The 23941-nt window shown below is 50.6% G+C and overlaps 8 protein-coding genes across 8 annotated transcripts; 6 read left to right on the forward strand and 2 right to left on the reverse strand.

Annotated features, from left to right (window-relative positions):
• Positions 1-117: 117 nt before the first annotated feature.
• Positions 118-1779, forward strand: HO133_009643 (uncharacterized protein; the record flags this gene model as incomplete). The annotated part of the gene is made up of 1 exon (XM_037300504.1): positions 118-1779. The coding sequence occupies one exon, from the start codon at positions 118-120 to the stop codon at positions 1777-1779; it is 1662 nt and encodes a 553-aa protein (XP_037154352.1).
• A 1527-nt stretch (positions 1780-3306) lies between these two features.
• HO133_009644 (uncharacterized protein) lies at positions 3307-5374 on the forward strand (the record flags this gene model as incomplete). Its single annotated transcript, XM_037300505.1, has 3 exons — positions 3307-4285; positions 4338-4577; positions 4644-5374. 3 exons carry the CDS (start codon positions 3307-3309, stop codon positions 5372-5374), a joined length of 1950 nt encoding a protein of 649 aa, XP_037154353.1.
• A 1471-nt stretch (positions 5375-6845) lies between these two features.
• HO133_009645 (uncharacterized protein) lies at positions 6846-8765 on the forward strand (the record flags this gene model as incomplete). Its single annotated transcript, XM_037300506.1, has 1 exon — positions 6846-8765. The coding sequence occupies one exon, from the start codon at positions 6846-6848 to the stop codon at positions 8763-8765; it is 1920 nt and encodes a 639-aa protein (XP_037154354.1).
• A 1650-nt stretch (positions 8766-10415) lies between these two features.
• On the forward strand, positions 10416-11608 carry HO133_009646 (uncharacterized protein; the record flags this gene model as incomplete). The annotated part of the gene is made up of 4 exons (XM_037300507.1): positions 10416-10852; positions 10958-11225; positions 11297-11333; positions 11433-11608. 4 exons carry the CDS (start codon positions 10416-10418, stop codon positions 11606-11608), a joined length of 918 nt encoding a protein of 305 aa, XP_037154355.1.
• Positions 11609-11721: 113 nt separating this feature from the next.
• HO133_009647 (uncharacterized protein) lies at positions 11722-12254 on the reverse strand (the record flags this gene model as incomplete). Its single annotated transcript, XM_037300508.1, has 3 exons — positions 11722-11742; positions 11870-12051; positions 12233-12254. The coding sequence occupies 3 exons, from the start codon at positions 12252-12254 to the stop codon at positions 11722-11724; spliced, it is 225 nt and encodes a 74-aa protein (XP_037154356.1).
• A 261-nt stretch (positions 12255-12515) lies between these two features.
• HO133_009648 (uncharacterized protein) lies at positions 12516-15545 on the reverse strand (the record flags this gene model as incomplete). The annotated part of the gene is made up of 1 exon (XM_037300509.1): positions 12516-15545. The coding sequence occupies one exon, from the start codon at positions 15543-15545 to the stop codon at positions 12516-12518; it is 3030 nt and encodes a 1009-aa protein (XP_037154357.1).
• A 472-nt stretch (positions 15546-16017) lies between these two features.
• HO133_009649 (uncharacterized protein) lies at positions 16018-17751 on the forward strand (the record flags this gene model as incomplete). Its single annotated transcript, XM_037300510.1, has 5 exons — positions 16018-16039; positions 16208-16343; positions 16397-16553; positions 16603-16680; positions 16750-17751. 5 exons carry the CDS (start codon positions 16018-16020, stop codon positions 17749-17751), a joined length of 1395 nt encoding a protein of 464 aa, XP_037154358.1.
• Positions 17752-19518: 1767 nt separating this feature from the next.
• HO133_009650 (uncharacterized protein) lies at positions 19519-23374 on the forward strand (the record flags this gene model as incomplete). Its single annotated transcript, XM_037300511.1, has 9 exons — positions 19519-20344; positions 20413-20896; positions 20949-21217; positions 21273-21287; positions 21336-21827; positions 21881-22058; positions 22117-22318; positions 22381-22912; positions 23181-23374. The coding sequence occupies 9 exons, from the start codon at positions 19519-19521 to the stop codon at positions 23372-23374; spliced, it is 3192 nt and encodes a 1063-aa protein (XP_037154359.1).
• Between the last annotated feature and the right edge of the window lie 567 nt (positions 23375-23941).

Raw genomic sequence — 23941 nt, forward strand, 5'->3', positions numbered from 1 at the left:
GACAATTTGGAGTTGGAGCAGATCAGCATATTAATTACAGAACGAGCTAGCGCGGCAAGTCCAAAAAGCGACTTCAAGCTCAATCTGCAATTATCTCCACACAGCTCCTACTGTATAATGGGTGGGGAGCAGGCAATTTCTGTCCCAATGAGCTCTACGACGGAAGATTCAGATTGGAATATGTCTCCAAAATCAAGGCGTCCGCACAGTCTTTCTAACACAGATACCGTACGTCCAACATCACAGCCAGTAATCCCTCGCCAGTCTCCCACGTCCCAAGTTGACAGCTCCGCCCTCTCTACGCCTCGCGCCGGAAGCTTTGCTTCAACAGCTACGCAGATAGAAAAACAGCTAGAAAGTCAATTATCTCAAGCCGTAGCAACTACGTTCCCGTCCGCCCACGCCCAACCTGCAGTAACTCCAAGTTCTGCCATACTTCCAAATCCTGCTCTTACAATTCCTAATGCGGATGGCTCCATCTTGATTAATCAGAATACGCCAGAATGGGAGGCTGCGCGGGAAGCGGTCCTCAGCCAGATGGTAACAAGCCAAGATATTACTGGTACGCCCACGCCCAAGGTGACCAGAGGAGGGGTTAAGACTGGTGGAAGGAGAGGTAGAGGGGGCAGAAGGACCAAAGTCAAGATCGAAGAACCGGACGACACTCCACCAAAGAATCTGGATGCTCCTGTCAGAGCCAAGAATAAAGGTGGGAGGCCACGAGGCAGCAGGGCAGGTGGAACCCCAAGAGGCGGTAGAGGAGGAACGCCAGGAAGTGGTAGAGGTGGCGCAACACCCGGGAGTGTTAGGGCAGGTGTCAACAAAGGGGGCCGGCCTCGAGGCAGTAGAGCCGGACACAGTGCAGCAGCGCTGGCTGGCCGGTTGATTGGTCGGGGTATCAAGAGAAAGAGGAAGAAGGGCGATGACGACGACGACGATGAAAAGGATGATACAGATGCGTCTGAAGAATTTACACCAATCGCTGCAACGAGTTCCGGTCGCCGTATTAATCAAGTAAAGACGTTCTCTCCTGTGGTCTTCGATCCGGTGAAAGGCCTAAGTAACAAGACCCCTCAAAGTGCTGCGCGTGCTCCTGTGCCCGAGCCCCCATCGACTGCAAGGAAAACGAAAAAGAGAAGGAAACCCGGTGAAGCTGCAGTCTGTATCAATTGCGGCCGTGGTCACTCGCCTAATTCTAACATGATCGTTTTCTGTGATGGCTGCAGTACGCCATGGCATCAGTACTGCCACGATCGGCCCATCACACCCTCATTCATCCAGATTGAGGAAAAGGAGTGGAATTGCGCAGAATGTACTGTTGTGCAAGAGGAGAAGATGCACCTGACTGGCAAAGTTAGCGCAGGCAGAATGTCCTTATCGGAGAAGAGAACCTATCTGCAAAATTTGGAAAAGGCAGAGCTTGTAAGCTTGCTGCTGCATGCAAGTACTCTTCATGAAGATCTGCCTGTCTTTGGTCCACCACCTCCACCGCCTCCAGTGCAAGTGCTTGAGCCCACGGCAGATGAAGAAGAGCTCTATGTCTACGTTGAACCGGATCCACTGCCTTACCCTAAGGCTGGCAATGGCTTACTACTACCGCCGGAGGATGATGATCTTGACATACTGATTGATGAGGACATTGTGACATACAGTCACCTATGGAAGGGACCTGCTGGTTGGGAGGGGCCTAATGGGATGCGCTGGCCTTTCCCGCCAAACGGCATAGGGGCGAGAGGGGTCATGGGAGCTCCCATCCATCAGATCGGCGTTGGAGCTTGACCTTGGCAAGGAATCGGGCAGTCCGAGGACATTACGGGACGATGCATTCATAGCTCGAGCTGGTTTTACCTACCATGTACATAAGGTACTTCAACGCAACTTCTTGGCGAGTTGAGCGAAAAAGTTGCAATTGTAGCGGCATGAATCTTTTGGAATTTTGGTAAGATAAGCACGCTTGAGCTGCTTCTATGGACTGATTGTATCTAAATCCCTTTCCAATTTGGAGGAAGTCGGCATTCAAGTGCCACAATTTTCGATAGCGAATCCTGAACACCAGAAGCTGACGCCAAGACGAGCATTTGCTCTCATTGTCGAAGTGGAAACTAGAACCGAGGCCGCCGTGAAAAACTGCCTTCTTGGCTAGCACCATCATTATCCTGCTGCCCCCACTTCGCGCCAGATTTTGTGTTTGGAATTGTTTACGTACGAAGCTTAGGTGTTTTGCGCTCTGCTGTAGAGTAAGTCTCATAGATGATGCGTATGATGCGTGGAAAGACATCATCTTGCATTGATTAGGGTCCACATGACTTCAAATGTTAGAACTTGGAAAGGAACATCATTCGTAGGGCTAAACAACGAGGCTCAAAACCTTCCTCCCTCGAGTAGCTTTAGGCAAGGGGCAAACGGAACGAGCGTTGGTGCAGATATTTTAGCATCCTCTCTCCTCTCAATATGGCAGCAGAGCATGTGAGTCATGAAGAAGAGAAGATCCTAAAGTATCCTGCTCGCAATTATCTGAGCCTGGGTTTGCCTGCCAGCGGGACTTGGATACTCGTCGTATCACTCTGACTTGCAATCCCTTACAACGCAGCTCCGTGTACGCAAAAGTAGTTTGTAGGCGCCGTGTGAGACGTAGGAATGACATGCAGTTTGGTAAAAGCTTCTGGCGGTGAAGGATTTATGGCATTTGAGCCAATTGGAGTCCCTTAATAAGATTATTAGCGCGCCAAAAATTCCCACGTTATGGCCTTCCGCCCGCTCCTCACTCTCTTCTTTCCTCCTACAACCCATTTTCCAGACAACGAAGTCGCACTACACATCTTTACAAAGAGCACACATACACATCCAACCAATAATACCGTCGATTCAACATGCCTCAGGCGATCGCTGTGCTGTAAAGACCTACTGAAGGGCATGTGGAAACGCATGCCCTTCAGTACTGGCCAGCCCAACGAGTATCTCAATCGACTATCGACGTTATTATCTCTTCGATTGCTTCAAAGCATCACCCCTGAGCATTCGAAGCTCTTCACACTACAAAGTCAGGTCGCGCTCCTCGGTCCTCGAGGCTGAAGGAGGATTGTGGTCTGCTCACCGCCCTCTCATCGAACACAAAAACATTACTTGAAAGATTTCTGAACAAACCCTGAAGAGTACACCATTTTTGCAGAAAATTCAGAACCCACCATTTTGACAATACGATACCCCCCTCCATAACGTCTCTACCCCTGGGGATCCCAGGAAGGGTAGCACGAGACTACTACCTACATACAAAAACGCTATACAATACACACCATAAGCCTCACCATGTCTCGCAAATCGAGTCGCAATGCCTATGCGCCGATTGGCGCGGCGCCAAACCCATTGGAAATTGACCATGCTTCTGGACACAAAAAGTCCAAAAGGAATCAGCCTCGATTAGACCAGTCGAGCAATACCTATACAGAGAGACCTACACCGAAAAATTCCTCGCCGAAGCACGGAGGAGGACAAGCTTCCTGCAGCACATCCAGCGACGATGACGCCGATGGAGATGTCAGCAATTTGGACGCTGCCGAGCCTGATGAAGAGAGTGACGACGATGGGGAGGGGGATGCATTTGCCCTGTCTGGTCGCGCCATCAAGGGGGATGGAGATCAGGCGGGGCGTAGCAAAGAAGACGTTGGCGATCGCGAATCAACCTTTGAGGGAAAGAAGAGCCATGGCCCCACCGCTTCCAAGGGCAAAACTAAAATCACGAAAGCGAGACCTACCTTGCGCGATTCTGATGACGATGTCTACAATCGTGTTGATCTGATCAGCGACTCAGAAGAGGATGAGCCCAATGTCGAGCAATTGGAGGAAAGGAACATTATTGAATCAGAGGAGGCTGACGGTCTCAACACTGAGCCAGCATACCTTGATGCATCGGATGGATGGGAAGGATTCGAACTCGAAGACGGCTTATTCCTCGAGGATGTTCCGTACTTTGACGAACGGTATGGCCGCACTGATTCGAACATTCTCGACAGTGAGATGGAGCTCTTTCAATCGGCAAGCATCTTCGATGGATTTCCCTCGCCTCCGCCACCATCGCCATCCCCTCGTCGGGTTCGCTTCAAGGAGCCAATCTCGCAATTATCGAACGATTCCGATATGGACTCGGATCGCGGAGACATCAACGTTCTCTTCTCTCCTGTTGTTACTCCTACTGTACCATCAGGTGGGGATCTGGACTTGGGTGGCCCATATTTGGATTACGAAGACGACGATGGCAGCTCTGTTGGAAGCTCCAGCGGGTACGAAAGTGGGTTGCATGACTTGATCTCATCTGCGAAGCTAACATTGCTCCTTTTCAGCTGATTATGGCGACACCACTGATGAAGAAGATGTTCCAGCTTCTGCAACCAAACGACCACAGTCACTTCTTCGTCAGCCATCGCTGTCGTCGCTGGAGCTCGAGGCTCAAGTTCCTGCCACGCCAGCAGCAAAGGGTCCATTCACATTCCCTGGAACTCCTGCCGGATATCGTCGTGGCCCACGCATGGGTACCTGGATAGTCGATTCCACCAAACCATGTGCGGTCATCGACAGCACTGGTGAGAACATGATCATCCGTCCCGCGACGCGTCCATCTAAACCTAACGATATGTCTGTGTCAATAGCCAACAGTATCATAAGCACTGCGAACGCAAGCCCGATTGTTTCGCAGCCGACGTTGGGCACTGCACCAGATGGCAATGGCATTGACCCCAGTAGCTTTCCAAGTCAAGCCTCCATGTACGAGTATAATGATCCAGTACTTGGACCGGGCTCTGATATTGTGGCGGCTTCCGCTCCTCTTCCGGCTGGCCACAGCCGACAGCCTTCGATGGATCATTCATTTGCTGCATCGTCTGTCTTCGTTCCCATGGATGCAATGGGTAATGTCAGCTCTTTTTTCGAAGACGACGACCTGAACGACGATGATGACGACGACGATGCTCTCTTGAATATCGATGACTTCATTGATTTTGGCGACGACTCCTCAGAGGACGGAGACCAAGCTGCAGGCGATGATTCGGCTCTAACATCACCTGTCACAACGGAAGGTCCTGGCCCGGTCCAATTAAAGACACCGTCGCCTGATGCTACTATGGCTTCAGACGACCTTATGAAACACCTCGATAGGCACATCGTGTCTGCATTCCGTCGCGGACAGCCTCATCACCAACCTCAACCGCGTCCTCGTCATGGTAACTTGTCGTTGAACAGCTACGCACTCAAGGGTGGAAGGCAAGCTGCTGCCAATGCTCCGATGGGCCCTCAGAAGAAGCGCAAGATGAGTGGGAGCTTCGGCCATCGTCCATCGTTTGGGGTTCCCGCTGCCAAGAGGAGAATGATTCATCATCGCTGAATGATGATGACGGATTTGCACTACTTACAAATCCAAGATGAGATAGATGCATTCAGATGATACTTGCACGAATACTATATGAGGACGAGGAAACGCTAGAGAAAGCCAAGAGGCACCAGAAGCACTTTGGATCTACGCGCACCGCCGGCTACGAGTGTTGGCTTCCATATGCGACAGTATACACAAAAGCACCAAAAAGGAGAGGATCTTTACGATTTTGACGAGCTATGCAGCTACGGCCAATTGCTCATGGAGATAATAGGAGTTGCGCTTTATAATCATTCGGATTATCATTTCATGTTTTCGGAATACAACGGCTTTAAGAGCTTCCTGCATATCATGCTCAGAATGTTTGGTCCAGCATCTCTACGGAGATTCACTAGGAGTTATGCGAACGATGTCGATGTCATAGTGCTGCGCATTTGCCTCGAGATACGATGATACCACAAAAGTCGGGCTTTTTCTTCGCTTTTACTACTTCCTTTAGGTTCAGTGGGCTGAGGCGAGCACTACTGGCTACCGTTTTCATGTATCCAGTAAGATCCGACTGATAGAATAGGTCTCTAGAGACATCGAGTTAGGCATGCTAATCAAGCTCATTTGACCTGATGGCTCATCGCAAGTTACTTTGTACTAACTTTGAGGCTTTGTGCATGGCGCCTCTCAGTCTTAGCTGCCCAAGCCATGATCAGGGCATTAGGAAGTAGCCCAGTATTAAGGTGATAGTGTGTAGAGTATCATGGCAATGGCAAGACATCTTCAATAGTCGTGGATTCCAGAAGTGAGTTACTTGATAGAGCGAGGACACCAATAGATATTTCCACTTAGCGGCATGTCGCTTGATCTATTGGTGTCCTCGTTCTATCAAGTAATTCATTTCTGGAATCCACGAATAGTTCCGTCACGAAAGTAAAGTGAAGAGGTCTGGCCACTAGTCCGCTTTGGGCTCGGCTTCACCGTAAGCGGCCGAGACCATTTTCTTTGATTTCTCGCTGCGTGTCGCGACTTGCCAGCTTACAGGCTTCACGTCGCACTTTCGCAGGCATTCTCCCTCACAGATTCAAGCAGATCTTCAACACAAACATCATAACTCTCCTACAGTCGTCATCATCATCATTTATGGGGCCATTCAGAATCTCTACCATTACCATTACCGTCCCGACCCCAAGCCCAGCCATCTCGCGCTGCAAAGCGAAGTGCATCGGAGTATCCCAGACAGAAAAGTTTTTCGCAACTGAAAGTACCTCGGTGCTGTGGCTACTGGCGGAGGGTCCGTCCTGAATGGGCGGACGGTAATAAGACCGCGATCATATTTGTGGATCGACAAACATGTATGGGCCCTCTTGAACTAAGGTACCTGGCAAAGAATCCACACTCATCGTATGCCAGAAGTCTGCGAAGACGCAATTCATAACTCTTTGGATGTCCTGGCCGGTCGAGCGCCGCCTATAACTTGTCCACTCGCGCGACGATGTTCGCTTTCGACGCTACAGACAAACACTTCTCCAACTCTCATCTGGATGAGTCATTCGCTCCTGTCGCCCCTGTCCCAGCACTTGATGGATTGACAGTCGACAACGGAGATGGGCTTCTACATGAGAATCGTGAAATCAGCAACACGGCGGACGCAATAGGGGAACACTCCAATCACTCCTGCCCAAGGGATCGGCCGAGCTCCAGGCTCGGTCCGGAACCCGTCGAGCCTACACTGAGCGGACATGGTACTCCACCAATAGATATCGTCATGACACCTTCGATGGCCAGAAGTCGGAGCAGGGCTAGGAGCGAGCACGAGGATCACGCATTGGCCGAGGCTACACCAAGACCTCTCCCCAAACCTGCGCGCAAGAAGAAGCGTGGGCCAAAGAAAGGCGCAGTGGCAGCATTGAGTACGGTACGTGGATTCACGCCCGTGACCTCTGGCGACGACGATTCCGACTTTGACTTCTCTTCGGAAGGCTTTCGCAGAAGGAGGGAATTGAGCGTTCAGCGTTCCAGCAGTATTGTGAGGAAGGACCTGAGCCTCGATCGTTCTGGGCGATCTAGTATTGGCAGCGCCCTTGAGGTTCGATCATCATCGCCTTCAAGTGGCATCAGTGCTCTCACAAGACAATTGGATGCCTTGGAATGTGATGGCTCCCCCGGCAAAAATTCTCTATTGAGGAACAAAAGCAAGCTTGGCTCGGAGACCGCTAGCAGTGCAAGCGTGACATCAGGGACCAGCGGCGACGAAGATACACCGGAGACAACCAGCTACGAAGTGCCTTTAGAGCATGACTTTATCAGTTCCGATATCACACAGAAGGATAGACGCGATGCTCGGCCGGACAATTTGTTGAACGGTGGGGTGGTTCGGAAGATGCAAGCGACTGATTTCGATCCTCTCCGCTGTCTTGGCAAGGGTACCTATGGGACTGTCCTTCTGGTCAAGCAGGCATGCACCGGCAAGCTCTATGCGCAGAAGCAATTCCGGAAGGCCTCATTGACCGTGCGCAAACAACTTGTAGAGCAGACAAAGACGGAGCGAAGTATCTTGGAAAGCATCAACCGCCATCCATTCGTGGTGAAGCTCTACTATGCGTTTCAGGATCATGAGAAGCTGTACCTCATTCTTGAGTATGCCCAAGGCGGAGAGCTCTTCGAGCATTTGCGGACGGAGCGAATGTTTCCTGAGGAGACCGCTGCTTTCTACATGGCGGAGATGGTACTTGCCCTCGAACATCTGCATCACACCGTCGGTGTCGTCTACCGCGATTTAAAACCGGAGAACTGCCTGCTCGATTCCGAGGGGCATCTGCTATTGACAGACTTCGGGCTTAGCAAAGAGGCCGTTGACGGAGAGCACCGCTGCAAGTCAATGACCGGCACAATTGAATATATGGCTCCGGAAGTGATCCAAATGCAAAGCTACGGGACAGCAGTGGATTGGTGGTCCTTCGGCATTCTAGGCTTTGATCTATTGACAGGCTCATCGCCCTTCCGCGCCAACAACGACATGAAGATTCGAGAAAAGATCGTGAAGGCGAAGCTGGTCCTCCCCTACTTCCTCAGCCCTGACGCAAAAGACCTCCTGACGCGCCTTCTCCGCAAAGAGCCGAAGAAACGGTTGGGCGCTTGCATGCCGAAGGACATGCAAAGCATCAAGAGCCACCGCTTCTTCCGAAAGATTGAGTGGGCGAAACTGGAAAGACGGGAGATGGAACCGCCGATCACACCACTGATCACTGATCCAGAATTGGCGGAGAACTTCTCGTCTGAGTTTACGGATCTGGCCGTCAGTCCTGTGCTACCGGGCCCGTTGAGCGGTAACAAGAGCGAGCCGGATCCTTTTGGTGGTTTCAGCTTTGTAGGAAGTCGCAGCTTGCTGGAATGCGGGAATGGATTCTTCTGAACAGGAAAGAAAGGGGACGGGTGATGGACAGCGCTGGAGGATTGAGGAGTGGTGCTCTTGAACTGACTTGATTGGTTGGATGGCGTTGGCGCTGTTTGATGGACAGCATGGGTAGAAAAGCGTGGATCGTGCTCGCGTATTTGCTTTGAGGCTCTTTGATTAATTTTCTTTTCAATCGACTGCAAGTGAGATTTACGAAGATGAGGGATTTTCGATAGACGACTCGGCAATAGATCTTTTACACACATGCGCCATTTGGGCGGTTGCCCTCTCATTCTGTCCGAGCTGTTGAATCGATCTTCAGCGGTCATGTTGGGACAAGGAGGAGGTGGATATGCATTCTGCACAGGACCAGGCACGGGTCGCAAGCAAGGGGATCGTTCCCGCAGCTCCCACGTTTCCCAGCTCTCGTATCTTGGAAATCTTTGGATCGGATCGGATGGGTCCTCCAATTCTGATGAAACAACAGTTCAAGTAGCTCCAGCCTATGAGGATTCAGGGGTAGCGCGCGGCAGCCTGCGTTAGTGCATCCGGGGCCTGGCACACCAACTAGGACCCACCGAGTTATCGACCCCCTCTTTTTTGATGGATGTGACATTTTTTAATTTTAGTGGGATGATATTCAGGCCCATGGTCAGGGACTACTGGGATACTGGAAACAAGGTACTGTACAATGATATCAGTATTCAGGGAAGCATCTATGCACGCAAGAGACTCTGCCGATGCAGGTAAGACTCCCAATCTACATCTCACTTTTTTCTTGAACAGAGATGAGATGGAAGCCGAAGCTGACAACATAAGTGCAAGGCCTCCCGATCTTTCACCCTGGCCCCAGACCACCACTCTTCCAGCAGTAGTCATCATTCTATGTTTTCGATATTTCGTCTTCGCAGGTTGACATACGCCTTCTAAGTGAGCGGGAATCCGACCAATGGATGCTGAAGTTGAGCAGTTGAAACAGTGCCGGCTACTCGCTCTTGAATCTTAATGAATACCTTAGGATGGTCAATGCTACGCCTCGCACCCCAGGGTGGGACGATGCACTAGAGCAAGGTTAATCTGACAGTCCATGTCTGCCATGCATCCACCCCGCATCTCGAACCATCCCATCATCCTTTTCTTCATTTCTTCTCACCCCAAAGAAACCAAAACAAAAAAACTCCTCTCGGCCATCTCCATTCTCGTCTCCTAACCGAGCTCTTTGCCATCCCCGCACTTTCACAGCACTCAATCTATGCAATTTGACTGCACCATGAAACATGACCCATGCAAGACTAATGCTATCCCGGTAGTGTCCTTGACAAGATTCATGCAGATCTGCTGGCTCCTGAGCTTGACAAGTGCAAGAGCCCGCACGGGAGGTAGATAGGAAGGGGGAGACGGGAGGGGATGGAAGGTCTTCGTTTTGCCAAGGGGATCGAATAATAAGATGACTTGTGATATATATCTCTGTCTGCCCCCAATCACTTTGTTCTCTTCTCCAGGACATCATACAATCGTCTTCCGCACTCATTACTTGCATCAGCATCTACATTCCTTTTCTTCGTCAATATTTAACATTCAGACGCATCAAGCTCGTCTTTTACCCTCCTTGCCTCATACCTTCACCTTTTCAACCTATTCAAATCATCATACTACGAACCCACAGCAATGCATTTCGCACATTTCTCCCCCCTTCTCCTTTTGGCCAGCACAGTCGCAGCCACGCCCCGCCACCCCTGGAAGGGTAAGTGGGAGCACTCCCATCATCACTCCTCCTTCGCGTCCCTAAAGGATGCATCCGCCGGCTTCGCCATGCCTTCTGGAACAGGCGCCGCTCCGGTGATCCCTCAGGGCACAGTGCTGGTCGCTGCTCCCAAGGCTCTTGTATCCCACGTGCCCTCTGGGTCCTCGACCGAGTCCGGCGGAGGCGACACTGAGAAGGAAGCCGCCAACCCACAAGAGAACCCAGGCTTACCCTCTTCCTCAGCGCCAGCAAACGCAGTTTCCTCGACGCCTGCCGCCGCTACTGCCAGCAAACCAGCACCTACCACGCCTGCATCCCCACCCTCCGGCGGCGGAGTCTCCTACAGCGCCACCTTCACCCAGTACGTTTTCCTCCACTTCAGCCCCTACTTTTCTCCCCACCCTAAATTATCTCCAAATTTACCAACCCTCCCCACTTGATCATCAACCCCACTGATCCACCCCAGGTACGGACTCAACGACGGCAACGGTTCCCCCAACTGCAACGCCGCCTCCGTTTCCTGCGGCTTCTACAACACCCCCGGGTACAACGCGGCCGTGTCCCAGAACCTGTTCGGTGCGGCGTCGGGCAAGACCGACACGTGCGGTACCTGCTGGCAACTCGACCCGGTGTCGAACCCCAATGCCGCGAACACCGCCGCGGCGGTGGGTGGCCTGAATACAATCGTGGTCATGGTGAACAATCTTTGCCCGGCGTCGAGTAACGAGAAGGATGTAAGCGACCCCATCAGACCGTCTTTCAGTTGAGGAACGGACGTACTAACAACGACCCTCCCAAACCCCAGTGCGGTCAAGCAACCCTTCAAGACACCAACTTCGCAGGTAGGCCACCCTCATCACCCCCAACTCCCCTACCCACCCCTTCCCTTCCCCCCCCCGGCTCTCCACTTTGCCGCCAAAAAGCTGACGCGCCCCGCCTAGGCGCCAACGTGAACTTCGACCTCTGCAAAGACGACGGGGCCGCCAACGCCCTCTTCGGTGGCTCGGGCATCGGCATGGCGTTCGGCAAGGCCACCCAGGTCGGCTGCGATTTGTGGACCGGGAGCCAGAACTACACCACCGGCACCATGCCCAGCAAGCCCCTCGAGACGTCTTGAGTGCGGCTGGCCGTTGATGCGTCGGTGGGGGAGGATTCGATGGTGGTGGTGCGTGGATGGCAGGGGTTGCGTTCGCATATACATATTCTCTTCTTCTTCTTCTTCTTCTTCTTCTACTTCTTCTTCTTGACGAACTAGTATAGTATCCTCGCGGCTCGTATTCTCCCACCAAGGAGGGTGGGGTGGGGTGGGGCGGGGTGGCGATGTCGGCTCTTTGTAAGAGCGTCCACTCTTTCTTCTTCAACAACAACAACAACACACCTTTTGCCAACAGCCTGGATCCATATGATCGTCCGGCTCAGTGTATATATTACCTTCTTCATCTTCTTCATCTTCTTCTTCTTCCTCCTCCTCTTCTTCGTCCTCTTCATCCTCCTCCTCCTCTTCCTCTTCTTCCTCTTCCTCTTCCTCCTCCTCCCCTTCATCTTCTTCCTCTTCTTCTCCTTCACCGCCGAAACAGAATCAACAAAGACAAAGAAGACAAAGTAAAAATCGCCCGCTCCGTAGCTGTAAGCCTTAATGACATACATTCATTCACTCATTCATTCACAGAGCGCAAACTTCCACCATCAATCTTGCCGCTGGGTCAAGTCATGCGGCAGCGATGAGGTGTATATCTCGTACTTGGGCTTGCGAGAATGGACATTGCGCTTGTGCAAGGGTTCTGGTGTTGCTGCGGAAACATGGGGAACGGGGTATTCCTTCAGTGGTGTTGATACTTTCACGGGTCTGTAAGTGATTGATTTTGATCCCGTCTCGCCCGCTCGATGCCCGTGAGGGGTCGAGTGATGGCAGCCACGGGGGGGAGAAGGGGGACTTCTGACCAGCGGGAAGGAACGCTGGCGTTGACGACTCGATGTGGATTCAAAGATCGCTAATATATATAAAATATCCCATAAGCACCCGATCAAATATCTACAGCATCCCCGTCTTGCACAGCCTTCACCCTCCCAGGCGGAGGGAAAGATCCCGGGATCTCGCCGTTGATCTCATGTTCCGACAGGCCAAACCTCTTGTACATGCTGATGCCCCAGTCAAGAACCTTCTGGTCTTCGTCACCGAGTCGAAATTTCTCACTGGCGGCTCCATCTACGGAGCCTGGATCTCCTTGGTGGTTAAGCGTTGCCGTCTTTGCCTCTTGCGTCTTTATCAATTCTTCCTTCCTGGCCACGTGTAGAGCCCGTTTGATCTCCAAGGCTGGTCGCAGGATACTGCGGAGCATGTAGAGCGTTGGAGTCACCACTCTTTCGCGACCTCCACGAGATGAGCGCGATTGCTGCTTTTGCTTCCGGATGTTGGGCGCACGACACCATTGCTCCCACAGCCTCTTACCTGCAAGGCTTCCGTAGCGATCCACGATGGCCTCTAGAATGATGTTGAAAGCATAAGGCGTAACATCAGCACTAGCATGCGCTCGAGAATCTTCTCCGGCAGGTCTGGTGGTAATCCTGCTCAAGCTCCCAGGTAGTGTTTGAAGTATCCGACCAAGCTGGTTGGCCATCCTCATTTGAGAGAAGTCGGGTAATAGCTGCGAAGGGTCAGCCTTGGAATTGTATTGGCCATTGACCAAATTCTGTACAAGGGCGAGCGCTCTTGGAACTGAGGCAGTGTTGGCATTGCCTGACTGCTCGTGCTCCAACTGCAAGATGGTTTTTGCAATCGTGGTAGCATCGCTAGGCTTCCATGCCATGTCTGGTGTGTTTTTGAGGTACTCTAGCAATTCTTCGACAGCTGACCATCTTCCTAAGACAACCTGGTAACGCAAGAGGGCATGAACAACCGGCTCCGAGAATGGTGTCTCCAGTTCTACGAGGATCTTTGTGAGTAGACGAGAATCTGATGTTGCTGTTCCAAATCGGAGGAGCGCTGGCTGTAAGTTCTGATCGGAATAGAGGGCCGGATCCATAAGACCTCCGTCGATGTCTTCATTCAAAAGGAGCCAATTCCCTAGATCGAACAACCTACTTTTTGTGATGAGGTCTATGAAGGAAGCCAGAATGCTCGACGGGATTGGGGGAGGTTGAATAAGTGCTACATAGTTCTCTGTGTCTCCAAAGAGGTCTGAAACATCATCGCCTCTTCCAAGTCGTTCCCTCAACTCGTCCGCAAAGGTGAGAATTCTCTCTTCACGCTGTGTATCAATAGTGCTTTGGATCTTCCTGAATGTCTGAAGGCTTCCTCGAAGATTTCCATCAATCGAGAAACGGTGAAGGTTTCTGTGACGTAAGCCTAGAGCAGCCGCAGAATAGTCTATCTCCTGGTCCTGAGCCGAGCTTTTCGTGCCAGAACTGCGAGTCACCTGCTTGGGCTGGGTGACCCGCAAGTCCAGAAACCTGTTGAGCATTCCGGGCTGCTCTTTGACATTCCCAAAGGATTCAAAGACCCGTAGGATGGTAGCGTCCATGAAGTTGCTCTCAAGCTCCGGATGATTATGGTCCAGCAAGCTTTTACATGCGATTATACTCCGTCGAAGCTCGACAACGGTCATAACAAGGCCTCCGGCAGTAGACTGGGGGCCGTTGAGCAAGCCATCTATGAGAGCTAATATAACTTCTCGACTGACTGTGCGGGCACCCATCTCAACATGTGAGTTCGTGCCGGTCGCTATTCCAATACCGCCTACCTGATTCAAACGTGTTTTGTCGATCTCTAACCTCAAGATGGACGTCCAGTCAAGCTTCGGTGCTTTCATCTCGCAGATCTCCGGCCAGCTGATAGTGGACCACCGTGCATCCTTGGATGTTGTTCGTCTTTCCATTTCGTTGACTATCCAAGCTCCTTCACTGACCCAACCACCTTCGACGCAGGCCCATAGGACGAGGTCTAGCCACAACTCGGGCCCAAATTCGCGGATTTTTGGCTGCACGCTAACCTTGGGTAGTTCATATCCTTGAGACATAGCCTTTGCGATCGTCTCTTCCCATTGGAGTCCCCATTCAACATCCGACAATGTGCTCATGATACGCCTTGACAGCAGATGTAAAGTTGGCGGGCGTTGGAGGACAGTCGGATCTGTTGGGGGAGCATAATTGTAAATCGAATCAGGTAATGCATTAATGCGATGTAAATGTCCTAGAATCTGAAAGACGTGAGACATAATAACGCTGTAACTAGAATCCTCCGCTGGACGATCTGCTGCCTGTAGGATCATTGTACCCAGGCTCTGCCATATTTGTCCAAGGCTCTTACGCCTTAGAATGTGAGGGTCATCCCACCGATCTGACATATATGGCCAAGGATATTGATCAAGAGACAAGCGGCCATACCAGCCGTTGCGCCCCCCTGACACATCTGAGGGCTGAGGCATTTCAACTTGTATTGCGTTGCCTGTGACCTCATCCAGACTTTGCTCAGCGGTCCGCCACAGCAGTGGTGGCAGCTGGCTCGAGCTCCTCTCCATCTCTATATGACCCGGGTATTTTCCCATCATAGCCTTGACCAGCCAAATCACTACTTCCCATCGCTCCTGATATACACCAATATAGCTTAAAAGATCCGCTTTGCAGTACGATCTTGCCATGGACAGAACCTCTGGCAAAGTGTGAATTGGTCGTAGGACTTCATGTTGGATCACTTCCTCAGCAGTGTTCTCGGGCCCCTGATGTAGGTTCTGAGGAAGGTACGATTCAATAGCGGTGGCCCATGCTGCGGGTTTTATTCGGCGTGGGGAAGAGACGAGACCCTCTACCTCAAGCGGCAGGCCACGCTTGCTATTGGCGTGACTATCAATGCTGTTCTCGGTCGAGTATTGAGATGCGGTAACCGATGCGTGTCTTCGGGAGCCAAGATACTTCAGCCTTTGGGTCCCCTTGGGATTCCTACGTTCCTGCACGATTGCTGGGGCCAGAAAGGCCGGTATAGTTGCAGCTGTTATGCTAGTACTAGGATGGCTGAATGCTTGCACAAAGCCACTTAGTGCAGGAGAAGCTCTTGCCATTGGTGGCGATACTCGAGCCCCAGAGAAGTCTCTGGACGTTGGCTAGAATCGCCATGATCCTACAATCAGCCTCTTTTTAACGAGGTTGCTGTAGCCATTATCATCCCAGCCCGCTCGATAAAGAACAGAGTAGAAGGGAAGAGGGACCTCACAAAGAGAAATCAATGGATGTAGTCTGGTGGAAGTTATGCGTGTATCGAACTTTCTATTTCGTAAGGCTGAAACTCTAGCGTTGTCTTGGCGCTTCTGGTCTCAGATCCAAGAAAATCAATGTCAACACCACTGTATCTTTTCGTCAAAGAATTCCGATGGTAAAACTCATTGACTCAGACACACGGTATCCAACCTGTGGCTTAAAATCAGCTAATCCCTTGGTGAGTTCTTTACCTTCATAACAGGTTTGACTTAGGGACAAGCCACAGAATCGCTCTCTATGAAGTCAACATACTGAGAGGCCATAACTCCCACCAATATGTCCGGGGCGTATCGCATCGGTATGTAGTATTCTCGATTGCTCGCCCTTTTGTATTTTTCCTTGGATTCCTGACACCTGCCTGTTGCCATACCGAGTGCTTTCCTAAACCACCTTCGTGTTACGGTGCTGCTTCGCTCTTCTTAGTCAATTCTTCGGCTTTGCTGTGAGCTGAGACAGATTTTTACAGAGGTCTCGCCGAACAATCGCGCTGGATGCAAGAATTCTGAGTGCAAGAAAGAGGGTATCAAAATCCAAAAGGGCCAGCTGCGTTTTGGCACGTTCATCACTACTCCGGACTGGCAAAGCTGGGCTTGGAAACACTGGTAGGTATCTCTTAATCTTCGCCATCACTCTTGTTGATCTCATTCGCCTGCAGGGGTTGCGTGACCCCCAGAGTAATCTCCAACCTCAAAGAGGGCATTGAAGGAGACCCGAGCCAGCTCGATGGCTACGATGAACTTCCGGATGATTTCCAAGAAAAAGTCGTAAAGGCTTTAGAACAGGGCCATATCGATGATGAAGACTGGGGCTGGGTATTCGTGTCTACCAATAGTCTAGATACATCTTACTGACTGCGTCTAGGACATTGAAATGAACCGCGAAGGAAAGAATGGATACTTTACGCTTGAGAGTAAGCGACGGTTGAAGGCAGAAGCTCAAGTAAGTACCTGTACCGGTCCAATTACCGCCCTGGCTGTCTTAATGTCCTCTTCATCTAACTATCCGAAGGCCTTGAAAGAAGAGAATGCCGGAGAAGAAAGTGCGAGCCCCAGCACGACTCATGACAAGAAGCGCGGCCATGTCAACCATGACCCGGATGCGGAAGGCTCAGCAGAGGCTGAGCCGCCGGCGAAAAAGACCAAGGCTAGGACCAAGAAAGAACCGAAAATCAAGAACGAGGATGCTGACGGCGGGTCTGAGAATGAAGGTTCGACAACTAAGAAAACCAAACCTAGGATCAAGAAAGAACCGAAAATCAAGAACGAGGATGCTGACGGCGGGTCTGAGAATGAAGGTTCGACAACTAAGAAAACCAAGCCTAGGATCAAGAAAGAACCGAAAATCAAGAACGAGGATGCTGACGGCGGGTCTGAGAATGAAGGTTCGACAACTAAGAAAACCAAACCTAGGATCAAGAAAGAACCGAAGACCAAGAACGAGGATGCTGAGACCAGATCTGAGAAAGAAGGGCCGGCGGATAAGAAGACTAAAGCTGCCGTCAAGAAGGGCAAAAACGCTAACGATGACAAGGCCGATGGAGACTTCAAGCTAGATGACCAGTCAGTCAAGAAGGGTGGCAAACAAGCCAAGAAGGCCACAGCTGGAGACGAGGCCGCTTTGCACATCAAGAACGAGAATAGCGATCATGATACTCTTCCTCCTCACATAGCGAAGAAGACACGAGCTCCACGCAAAGCCGCAACAGCCAAGAAGATCAAGGACGAGGACACCGAGACTGATGATCTTGATCCAGCTTCTGAGCTTGAGACCCCTCTTGGTAACGTCAAGCTAGAGCACACACCAGAGCTCGAAGTTGAAGCAAACGAAGACGCCCCAAAGCTTCAGAAAGGCCGCAAGAAAGCACCCAAGAAGGCAGTCCATGGATCGAGAGAGGAGACTAACAAAGAAGTCAAAGCCAAGGTCGGAATGCTAGCCGTCTTATTGATTGGTGGACAAGCTGACGATGTACACAGGCGACGCCGGCTGCCCCCCGATCCAATGGAAGAGTAACTCGCTCGCGCCCAGCCTGACTGCAATGTGCTGGTAGATGTCGGGATCATCTAAACTTTGGCTGTTTGAGGGGCGTTGAAGGTGTGGGATAGATCTCGGAGCATTGCGAAGCTACACGATACTACATTCTGATCTGAGCTCTTATCCACGAGCTCTAGAAGCCCGATTGTGGCATATTTTGCCGCATTCATAGAGCGTTAGATACCCATTTTTCCTGTGTTATTATTCTTTCTTGTGAGCGTGAGAGCTAAAGAGTGTTGCTAAGCCTACAACAAAACAGTTACATAAACATGCTAAGACCCAGTGCGCTTTGCTAGAAAATTGTAGACTGTTCGTGACATTTAATCTTGCCTGGCTCATGCTACCAGGAGACACTCCGTCCTGGATGATTTCACAATTCTCGGAGAAATCAGGCAAGCTGCCAGCAAAGGTTGCAGTACCCCTGAAGGGCAATCATTGATTCCAAGAGGCCTATCTCCTGCGTATTGATTTGTGAATGGAAGACGCCAGACCAAACGGCATCTGGGGTTCATTTCGGCCACAGTCTTGCTCTCCCCTTTGAACCTTTGACCATCCACCCCCTACTGCTGTTCGGAGACCCATCGTTCACATGTTGACAGGGGAAAGCAGTAAAGGCAAGCCAAACTTAGACAGTGGAAATTAGCTGTGTGATAAAGAGTGAAGATCCCTGGAAAGTTAGCAAGTGGAGGAAACACCCAAAGACATGGAAGTATAGCCATAGAGTAGAAAATGAAGGGGAACAGCTAGCATGAAAGTGATTTCGACCGACATTGCGATCGACATTGTCGTCTACTGTTCTCTTCAACTCTTCCACATACAAATGTTCATTCTCAACCACCGACTTCGATTCATATTTCCGTCTATTATCCTCTTCAACTTCTACACAGATAACTATTTATCCTCGACCACTGATTTCGATTTACAATTCGACTGACATTGTCGTCCACCGTTTATCCTCAACCTGGAAGCCATCATCTTCACGTCACCAACCCTTTCGACTGATAGTCGTCCAATGTTTTTCTTCAACTAGCAAGCCATCATCTTCACGTCACTAACCTTTTCGACTGATAGTCGTCCAATGTTTTTCTTCAACTAGCAAGCCATTATCTTCACGTCACCAACCTTTTCGACTGATAGTCGTCCAATGTTTTTCTTCAACTAGCAAGCCATTATCTTCACGTCACCAACCTTTTCGACTGATAGTCGTCCAATGTTTTTCTTCAACTAGCAAGCCATTATCTTCACGTCACCAACCTTTTCGACTGATAGTCGTCCAATGTTTTTCTTCAACTAGCAAGCCATCATCTTCACGTCACTAACCTTTTCGACTGATAAAGTCGTCCACCATTTTTCCTTAACCAGCAAGCCGTCATCTTCACGTCACTAACCTTTTCGACTGATAAAGTCGTCCACCGTTTTTCCTTAACCAGCAAGCCGTCATCCTCACGTCACTAACCTTTTCGACTGATGAAGTCGTCCACCGTTTTTCCTTAACCAGCAAGCCGTCATCCTCACGTCACTAACCTTTTCGACTGATGTATTCCTCGGGGAGTTGGACGTCAATTGCGCGGTCTTGACAGGGTGCCGCCCTGCAAAAATCTGCTTGCTTTTAGGAAGCTGTACATCAGCTGCAAGCTATCTGCGGGGTTCCCCTAAACAAGTCTGCAATATGTAAGCATCCTAGACCATACCCAGCTAAAGTCATGCTGCTCGTACTGACCTAAAGGTATTCCAGCTCCTCTCATCATGGCAAACAGGACGATTATTCGAGCAGCAAAGCTCCAACCTTCCAGACTTCCGCAAGTCCCTCTTACTTCGGTGTGCGAAGATTTTGTCGACGGGTTTTGCCGCCGCGGATATGAATGCACCAAGAGCCACGACATTTGTGCAACCCCTAATGAGAACTCTGGATCTTCTTTCCTAGACTGCCCTCCGAACCTACTTTCCCTTGACCCCAGGTTTTCGCCGCGAGAGAGCCTGCCATTTGACCAGGATGGTCCAGGTCAATTGTCACGATACGGCGCGAGGCACAATAATGATCATGTAAATATCCAACATATCAAGATCTTACCAACTACAGATGAGATATTGTGTCGGCGAAAAACCTATATTCCCGCCAAAGATCCATCGACTGAGCATCATCTTCCTTGTGGGCAGCAGAGGCTCTTGGATGTTCAGTTTCGCCAATTAAGATTCGACAATGTTGAACCGATCATAGATTCTTGCTACCACGCAAGCCAACAGTTGACGCAATTGATATCTTCGCCTCATATCTTGGATTACGATGACCGTATGAATACTCCAAAGGGAGTGCGCTATTCACTCTTCCGCGACATCGTATTCGAGGAGCAAATTATGAGCTTCAAGGTTGGTGTCACTTTCAGGATCAGCTTTGCATGCCCCAAGGCATTGCGCGGTCTACGCTTAGGCCCATCGAAGCATCTCGAGGAAGGAATGCTCGTCGCACTAGTTGGGCTTGATGATGCGGAAACTTTGTCTACGACATTCATGGTAATTGAACAGCGCCAAACCACGTTCGCCATGAAGCCGCGTACTGGTAATGATCTTAGAGGTCAGTCCTTAATGCCCTGCATTGAAGGTTTTTCTGCGGCTAATCGCTGACCATACCCATCTTTCCAGCTTCCGTGGTTCTATCACTTGCCGACACGAGCGATACTGATGCGGTGAGACGCTTGCTTTACAGTTCAAAGGGCATTAGACAAGAAAGATCTGTCCTTGTTGAATTACCAAACGTCTTGTATGTTGGATTTTACTGGACACTTAGAGATTTGCAAAACAAGTCAGCAAGCAATAAGGACTTGGCTTTCATAACATCTATAGCTCCTTCCACTGCAGGCCCGAGCCCGGAAATCTTGGTCCCCGAATATGCAACCGTGGACGACTTCGCTTTTCAGCTAAACAGCCTTCGCAAAAAGGGCGATGTCTATGCGAACCCTCTTACGCTAAGACCAAGGGACTTGGTGTCGGATAATGAAGCCAAGACCATCGCCATTGATCACCTGTGCCAGGAGACCACACTCGATCGTGGCCAGGCTACTGCTCTTTGCGAGAATCTTTGCCGAGGCTTTGCCTTTACACAGGGCCCGCCTGGGACAGGCAAAACGTATGTATTCTCTGGGCTACCGCCTCTTTTTTCATCCGCTGACTTCACGTAGTTTTCTTGGTGTTGCCTTAACCAAGGTGCTCCTGGAATCGCGCAGCCACGTTTCGCGGAGACCAATACTAGTAGTGTGCACGACCAACCACGCTCTTGATAGCTTTTTGAACGACATTCGACAAGCAGGGGTGACAAAACTCGTCCGACTAGGCGGTAACAGTAAGGAGAGTTGGACCAAAGCATTCAGCTTACGAGCAGCAGCACGTCAACTCAAGAAGACCACCCTTGAGAGAAGCAGAGAGAGCCAGGCCCATCGTCAGGTAGAAGGTCTGTTTCCACTTCCCTTCTGGTATATTCAGGCAACTAATTTCGTCAACCGTAGGCTTAACAACTGAGGGTACAAGTTGGTGCGAGTCCCTCAACACAGACGTACTGAGCTGGCCAGCGGTTCGAGAGCTTCTTAAATCAAAATATCCGGCAATCTTAGAACGCTTCACTGGGCTCGAGAGAGTCGACTCGTCTAGGCTTGCAGATATTCGATTGGCTCGCAAAGCTGGAGGTTTCGCCTTTGAGTTTTGGGGCAAAGGAGGCGACATCAACGATCTCGATCGACTCCTAGACAAGTTCAGCAGTATGCTCGGCAATCAATACGAATTTAAAGATGACGCAGATGATGGCGATCTCCGAACAAAACACAGAGTGCTTGACAATGTAGCACTAAATGCGGCAAATACAGCGGCTTCGGATCCTTCGTCTGGCTGTAACGTTTGGAAATTGAGCCTTAAAGAGCGACAGCGGCTTCTCAACAAATGGAAAGAAGAGATTGATCCTCAGACCATACTTGACCGAACAGCTGAAGTTCATCGTCGCCATCAAGTTGCTGTCTCGAAACGGTATGAGGTGCATCATGATACTGATGCTCGGTGTCTTCAAGATCGTAAGCACATTCCGCGCAAAGTGCATGACTTTCTGGCTGATTAGCTATATCAGAGGACGTTATCGCGATGACTATGACAGCCTGCGCTATGAATTCTTCCATGCTGAACCAATTGAACATTCAGACCGTCATTTGCGAAGAAGCAGCAGAGGTAATGGAGGCACAGACGCTGTGCACTCTTTTTCCTTCCATAAAACACGCTATCTTCATAGGTGATCCATTGCAGCTCAGGTACATTGCAGGAATTAGGGTGAATAAGCATACTACGCACTCGACTAACTTCCTACAGACCCCAGGTGAACGAGCCAGCTCTTTCTTTAGAGACGACAATAGGGGCCTCTTACCGTTTAGATGAATCCTTGATGGAGCGTATGATGGTACCATCAACGCCCGGAGTACGGCCCATTGCCTCATCTCGTCTGGACTTGCAGCGGCGCATGCACCCGGATATCGCCGATCTAATGCGCGCGACACTATATCCATTTTTGCAGGTATGTGGATCGCTGCAGCTTTTGTAAAGCTTGGTAGAAGTATCTGACCACGTGCATCGCAGGACCATGAGGTAGCGCGCTCTCGTGAGCCAGTTGCCGGCATGTTGGACCGGGTATGGTGGCTCGATCACGGAATGCCAGAAGACACTCCAGACCCCGGATCGTCGATGGCCAAATCATTTTCCAATGCTTTCGAGGTTGAGATGGTAGTCGGACTGGTTGAATATTTGATCAACAGTAATGAATATGACTATCGGGATATCACCATACTGACCCCCTACAACGGACAGCTTGCTGCTTTTACCCACCGCCTCAACGGAACGTGTTCTCTGTGGCTAAGTGAGAAGGATCGGGAGAGCCTGTTACTGGAAGGTTTATTGGAGCCAGAAGAAGCTTCTTTTGGGGGGAAAGCGGATATAAACGTCGCGAGTATGTTGAGACTGGCTACAATTGACAATTTTCAGGGGGAAGAGTCCAAAATCGTCATCCTCAGCACAGTGAGGAGCAACTTCGAGGGCCGTGTTGGGTTTCTCAAAACCCCGAATCGTATTAACGTTGGCTGCAGCCGTGCCAAGAATGGCTTCTACATCGTCGGTAATGCGACACTGATGAGTGCCGTACCAATGTGGAGTCATATTTCTAAGGATCTGTCTGCCAAGCGAAGAATTGGACCGGCTTTCCGTGCATGCTGTTCAAGACATCCAGGCAAAGTTTACCAAGTCCGGAGCCCGGAGCAGTGGTATGATATCCCGGAATGTGAGGTTCCTTGTGGGTCGAAACTTCCTTGTGGACACCCTTGTACCTTGAATTGTCACGCGCCAGCTCTCCATGATCGGATCAGCTGTGCTCAACCTTGCCTAAGGCACCATGAGGCTTGCGGTCACCGGTGTACAAAAAAGTGCGGCGAGCCTTGTGAAGACTGCGGGTCCGAACTCTCCTCTGTTACGTTACTTTGCGGGCACATGGCTGTACGGACTTGCGGAGGAACTCAAGAAGATGACAAGATCATCTGCAAAACCCTTTTGGAGCCCATCCGGTTGGATTGTGGACATATAAAACAGCCGGTATGCTCGACCAAGGATCAGCCCATGAAATGTGACGAGATGTGCAATCAACCGTTAAAGTGTGGACACCCCTGCCGAGCCAGTTGCCATACATGTACTGTCAACAAATCACATCCGCCGTGTAGCTCACCCTGCGGCAAAGAACTCAAATGTGGTCACCGTTGTGCTGAGAATTGTCATATCGGCAGCAATTGCCCTTCCTGTCAGCTCCCTTGCAAAAGATCTTGCGGCCATGGTAGCTGTTCACGACCATGCAGCCACATATGTGACCCATGTGTCAGATCATGTGACTGGCCGGCTGATTGTCCTCACAAAAGCTCATGTTCCATGATGTGCTGCCTGCCTTGCAATCGTCTCCCTTGCAATGAGCCCTGCACCAAGGTTTATCTACCATGTCGGCATCTATGTCCAAGCCTTTGTGGCGAGATGTGTCCGGCAGGATGTCCTGTATGCAGATACCATGATCTTTCCCAGAAGACATATATGTTCCTTCCTTGCGGTCATCATTTCGAAGTAGAGTTTTTGGACAGACACCTTGGCCTTACTAAAATCTATCGCC

This window comes from Letharia lupina, assembly GCF_014066315.1.
Source record: "Letharia lupina isolate WasteWater1 chromosome Unknown contig_7, whole genome shotgun sequence".
NCBI lineage: Eukaryota > Fungi > Ascomycota > Lecanoromycetes > Lecanorales > Parmeliaceae > Letharia > Letharia lupina.